Source organism: Empidonax traillii, unplaced genomic scaffold (assembly GCF_003031625.1).
Source record: "Empidonax traillii isolate 1590-97213 ecotype Southwest subspecies unplaced genomic scaffold, ASM303162v1 scaffold624:size695616, whole genome shotgun sequence".
Classification (NCBI taxonomy): domain Eukaryota; kingdom Metazoa; phylum Chordata; class Aves; order Passeriformes; family Tyrannidae; genus Empidonax; species Empidonax traillii.
In genome coordinates, this window is record NW_020955817.1 from 112,134 (window position 1) to 118,201 (window position 6,068).

The 6,068-nt window shown below is 52.1% G+C and overlaps 1 protein-coding gene across 3 annotated transcripts in view; it reads right to left on the minus strand.

Moving 5' to 3' along the window:
* Positions 1-836, minus strand: part of OXSR1 (oxidative stress responsive kinase 1) — an 88,043-nt gene extending 87,207 nt beyond the window's left edge. For 2 of the 3 annotated variants that reach the window (XR_003572879.1, XM_027898801.1), the window contains exon 1: positions 666-836. Coding sequence is in view for 2 of the 3 variants with exons in the window: in XM_027898801.1 (XP_027754602.1) it covers positions 666-735 (70 nt within the window). In the remaining variant the exon portion in view is untranslated. The remainder of the gene's footprint in view (positions 1-665) is intronic. The other variant, XM_027898802.1, reaches the window with a different exon arrangement.
* Positions 837-6,068: the final 5,232 nt, after the last annotated feature.

Sequence of the window (6,068 nt, forward strand, 5' to 3'; positions counted from 1 at the left end):
ATCGAGCCAAGCCGCGGAGCTCCCTCCTGGTGACCCCCTCACACCCAGCACACCCCGAACCACACCGTGGTGGGGAGCAAAGCCCCCCTCCCAGCACGGACCCCGTCCCGCTCCCCCCGGCAGGATGACACACAGACCCTGCCCAGAGGGGCGGGCAGGGAGCAGGGATTAACACCCTGACGGTGTGGGGGGACCCCGCGACCACCCCAACCCTCTGCTGGGGACGGGGCAGCCCCACGTTCCCCGGCGAGGGTCCCTCACACACGTCAGGAAGGGCAGCAGAGGGGACCCTCACACCCCTCAGGGGAGGGGGGACAGACCCCTCACACCCTGGCTGAGGGGTGGGGGGGGGTCACACAGTCACACTCCTCGGCGGGGTGTGTGTGACAGGACCCCGCCCTCAGCACAGGGGTCCCCCAGACCCCTCGGGGCAGGGGAGACAGACACCCCCCCCCAACACACACACACACACCATCTCACAGCTGAGGAGGAGGATCGCCCAGCCCCACTCCTCGGCGCGGGGTGTGTGACAGGATCCCCTCGAGCTCAGGGGGGTCTGACCGCCACCCCCGCTCCCCTCCGTGGAGACCCGCACACCTCCTCCCCTCAGCGAGGAGCTGCGCGCACCCCCTCACCCCCCCCTCCCTTCCCCCACGGCCGCTCACCGATGACCTCCTGCAGCTCGTAGTCATCTTTATTGATGGACCAGGGCAGCGCGCTGGGCTCCTCGGCCATGGCCGCGCCGCGCCCGCCGCCCTCCACGCCGCGAAGGGGAGCGACCCCGAGGGGGCGAGGGAGCGGAGAGGAGGCGCCGCGGGTGCCCCAGCTGCGCCCCCCGAACCCCGGCCGAAATCCGGCCGAGCCCGAGCCCGAGCCCCCTCCTCCTCCTCCTCCTCCTCCTCCTCTCCCGCCGCTACCGCCGGCCCGACTCCGGCCGCCGCCGCCGCCTCCACCTGCCCATGCCCGGAGCGCCGCGCGTCACCCGCGCGCGCCCCGCCCGCAGCGGACGGGGCGCCGCCCGCCGCCATCTTGAGCGTGGCTCGGCGACCCTCCCGCCCGCCGCCACGACCGCGGCTACGCCACGGTTCGCTCGGTTCGCCGCCACCGCCCTCGGGGGACGGGCGAGTGAGGGGAGGAGGAGGTATGGAAAGCGAAGGGTGAAGGAGGAGTACTTAAGGATGGGAAGGGCGGGGATGCCACACACAAGATGGCGGCGGCGCGCAGCGGACCCTCCCTCAGGCGCGAGGCGGGAGGGGCTGGCGGTTTAAGGCGCACTGCCTGCGGTGATTGGCTGCCGCCTGCCGGATCCGCCGCTCCTATTGGTGGAGCGGCTGTCAATCAAGCTCTGCCCGTCTCCAGGGTCCCTGTGCCCGCGGGGCCTCGCGTTGGGCTCGGGCCCGATCCTGCCCTGAGGGGATCCAGAGCCCGAGGGCGGGTGTGGAGGGGGGCCCAGGCGCGCATTCCGTGTTTAAAAATAGTCCCCAGGGTGTGGCGGATCAGGAGGTTTGCGGTTCTCGCTGCCTCCGAGAAGGAGGACAATATCTTTTTCTACTCTTTAGGGTATCCTTCTGCCTGCTCCACGCTGCAGTTCCAGCGTTCGCGGATGTGTCCTTGCATCCTCGTGGGGATGTCCAGCACCCTCATCCTGTGGTTTCATGGCTCCGTAGCTGGACCTTTGTGGTCTGGATGCATTCAGGAGTACATCTGGTGGTCACTGCGGAGAACAAACTGGGATTAAAAGAGTGAGGAATATGAGGCTGAGTGGCACCATGGACCCACAAAGGCTGATCTGTGTGTGTGTGTGTGTGTGTGTCCATACATATCCATATATACTGCGAAGCCTAGCCATGATGATATGATGACATACATATATATATATATACTTACATATATACGTATATACATTTAAAATGTTTGCAGGTTGAGTATCTTTTTTTTCCCAACATAAAAAGAGATAAAACAGTATCTCACTGTCACCGGGTTCCACAATAACCATCAGGAGAACTGACTGGGAATCTCAGTATCAGATTTCACTCTTCTCTGTTGGTCACCGTTCTTCCTGTGTGGCTCGATGTCAGGCACTTCTGCGAGTCAAAGAACATCAGTTACATGTATTTTTAGCCTATTAGGACAAATTCCTGAGATGCCTCTGGTGAACCAGGCTTTGTGGAGGGCCACTGCCAAAGGCACGGTCTGACCACAGTGTTTTCACTTGTGCACTAATGCAGGACATAACTCATTCCCATACCCTTTTTTTGTGTCCTACAGAAGCCCCACAGCCCCATCTCACTGGCTGCTGTGCAGGCACTCCACAACTCTATCATAAGGCAATTCCAACTGAAAACCTGTTTGTTTTCCTGCTTGTCTGCGTTAAACATTCCCCTGCTGAGCAATTTTTAGTATTTCCTAAATATGCTTTAATTACTGCTCAGAACTGTCTCTGTGATCTTACAACCATGTTATAAAAGGAGTTTACATAGCAATTAAAAACAGCTTTTACCCCAGAGCACGCACTCGGGTAGCCAGTGTCGTATTTCTGATAGCTAACAGCATGTTAGAAATGGATCTGAGCCAGGCATCAACAACAAAAAGACACTTATAAGGTTAATTTTACCACAGTGGTTTTAAATTGAGAACCATCTTTTGGATTCTCTGATTTTGGGCTGAGAATCCTCGGCCTGTAGGCAGTACCAAAACTCTGTTTCTTTAGACCACTGTGGCAGGATTATGTCCACAATGAACCTTGTTCTTTAAGAATTACCCCAGACTTTGATTGGAATTAAAATTTAAAATGTGCCCTGACAAGACCACCAGTGGTCTCACTTGCACAAAGAGTTGAGTGCTGCATTTTAGTTTTCCAGCTCTGCAATGAAAAATGCATTTCCACATTTTTAACCCAAATCTCTCGTTCGCACAGACTCCAGCTCCCATAAATTTTGTATTATTTTTTAAATGAACTCAGCATTTTTAGTCCCTCAAAAGTCAGCGGTTGCTGTTTCATTCATTCATTCATTCATTCAGCAGGTTATTCCAACCTGAGTCTGATGACAGATGAAAAAATAGAGCTGGATTCCACAGAGCTTTTATTCCTTAGCCAACTTTAGGCCTCCAAGCAGCAGTTTCTCCTTTTTCATCGTTTCTGCTCATCCTACTTTTCCCAATCCGCTTTATTTTGCCTGCCTTGTGTAGGCTGTGAGCTCCTCAGGGCAGAGGCAATGCCTCTATTTATAAAAGAGCCCGTGAAGTGGTGCTGCTGAATCAAGTGCTCTGTTGGAATAACAAGAAATTTTAGTGGAAATCTGAAGTGGAAAAGCAGTTTCCTGGTGTATCCACCTCCTCCCTGGACTGGGCTTTAGAGAAGACTGAGAGGTGGAAAAACTCCAGACGTCCTTCAGGTGGAAAGGCTGGAGCCTGAGAAAAAAAAATCTCAAGAGCTGGGTTTCCTGATTTTTTTGACTTCCAGTAAAACAGGCAGTGCCCTTCTTCCATGCATTGGGCTGCAGAGTAGGGGCTTTCTCCTCACTCCTGCTTTTCACTGATGTCCTGGGGCTCGTGTTCCACTGTGAATGGCCTTGGCACACCAGGCACACGGCACATGCTCTCACACAAAACGCTCCCCTTCTCGTAAGGCACATGGTTTCCTGCCTTTCTGGGCCAATTACTTATTGTTCCAACGAAACTTACTGGCACTGTGCAGCTCTTCGCCTGGTTTTTTCCACCCATGGAATCTTGGCTGTCGGAAAGCTGATGTTCAGTGCGCAGATTGGTGATTGTGATGCTCAGCACTCAGACAGACATTACTGCCTTTAGTACCTGGAAAGGGTTCCTTGATTGTTGATGGGTTTTATCAACAGGTTGAGGGGGGTGAATCTGCCCCTCTGCTCCTCTCTTGTCAGACCCCACCTGCAGTGCTGCCTCCAGCTCTGGCATCCTCAGCATAGGATGGACATCAACATGTTGGAGCGAGTCCAGAGGAAGCCATGAAGATGCTTCAAAGGCTGGAACCCCTCTGCTCTGGAGACAGGCTGGGAGAGCTGGGGGTGTTCAGGCTGGAGAAGAGAAGGCTCCAGGGAGACCTGAGAGCCCCTTCCAGTACTTAAAGGGGGCCTATAAGAAAAATGGGGACAAACTTTTTAAGAGGGACTCTTGCAATAGGACGAGGGGAATGGCTTTAATCTGACGGACAGTCAATTAAATCAGATATAAGAAAGAAGTTGTTTGTAATTAAGGTGGTGAAGCACTGGCACAGGTTTCCCAGAAATGTGGTGGATGCCCCACCCCTGGAAACATTCAGAGCACGGTTGGACAGGGCTCTGAGGAGCCTGGTCTAGTGGAAGATATCCCTGCTCACTGCAGAGGGGTTGGATTAGATGGCCTTTAAAGGTCCTTTCCAACCAAAACTTCTTCATGATTCTATGACCATCATCACAAGATGAACATTAACTTCATTCACACTCGGGTTGTAGAAAACTAGTTTAAACTCCAGTTTGTGTATCCAGGCCCTGCAGATTTCATCTTTCTAGTTGTGTAGCCTCTCAGATAAGTCATTTCCTTCTTGTTAGGGTTGAAGTTGCTCTTCCAGCACGGCCATGCAGAGACATTTGCTGTCACAGCTCGGTGCTGTTCGGGGCCGCAGCACTTATTGGTTCAAGGCTCTTTAAGTCATCACAGCCCTCTGTCTGTGAGTGCCTGTGCATTGGCTCCCACGGCTGGAGCAAACAAGGGCAGTTAACGTGCCTGTGGAACTGCCTGGCACGGGCCTGGCTTGAGGGGAGCCCAACAATGCCCATTTTATTGCCCTCAGAGCCGGGCAACTGTGCGGCGGCGAGCAGAATGCCTGACCTTGTTCTGCTGCAAAATCCGCCCGCTGTTCTTTCTTCATGGAAACACTTCCAGGTTTATTGAAGGGACCTCACTCTATCAAACAGCAGCTGATTATTTCACAAAGTACAAGGCACTTTCCTCTCTAGTCAACAAAGGCAGGCACTGCAGTTGTTCTCCAGAGGTTTCTCTTTGGGAGATTTGCTTTGGGTTTGGAGAAATTAAGCGAGGACCCTGCAGCAGAGGAAGGAGCAGTGCTTTAAAACCCTCCAACTAGAGCAAGATCTTAATAGTAGTTGTTTTCAAAACACAAGCCAAATGCCAGTCTAAACCACACCTTCCCAAGGGATCCCGTGTGCTGCTCTCTATCTCCACCCCTTCCCTGAGCCCAGGTGTGCTAAGTCATTTTAAATTCAGCTCTGAGGTCACTTTAAAGTCAAGTAGCTGAAGGCCTGGTTTTAACAGGTGAATTCTGGTTTTCACAGGGTGTTTACTGAAACCACCTTTCGCTCTGCAAACACACTTCCCGTCACCCTGCCTCTCAACAGGAGCTCTGTGCTGTTCTCTTACTTCCTCCACTGAAAATATCACCCAGATTTTAAGCTCCAGGAAACAAGTGAAGAGTTTTTGACCAAGACAAGTTTTTCTTCTTACTCTTTTCTCATCAGTTTATGATTTTGTTGTATATAAAATGAAAGCCAGTTAATCTTCTCTGTAACAAATTAAAGCTTTGCTGCCTCCTTCAAATATAACATAAAATTGATGCTAGGCTTGAGAAATAATTATAACAAGATCTTGATTATCACGTACCTGAACCACAGCTTAATAATCAGCCCTCTCTCTGGTTTACACTAATGCTTTCTTCATACCTCTTTGTCTTTACAGAAGCCAATGAAAAACACTTCACATTTTTGCGCCTCTTTTCACCCTGAGAATGTCACAGCTCCTGAGGACAGAAAGGTTTTCCTTTTCTCCATCCTAAAGCACTTTCTAAGCAGCTGAGCAGGACAGGGGATGAGAACATATTTTAGAGCTTTTCCCCTCGTTGTTGAAAGTGCAAAATAAGCCTGATGAAAGCATCCAGAGCCTGCTGGACAAGTGGATACATCCCTGGGCTGACTCTTCTGATTTGGGTGGTCAAGGGACTGCTATGATTTAAAGCTTTGCCTGTGTATTTAAAGAGATTTTGACAGGTCTGGACATAACCCCTGACAGAGATCTTAGAGAACATCCCCTCCTTGCCACTT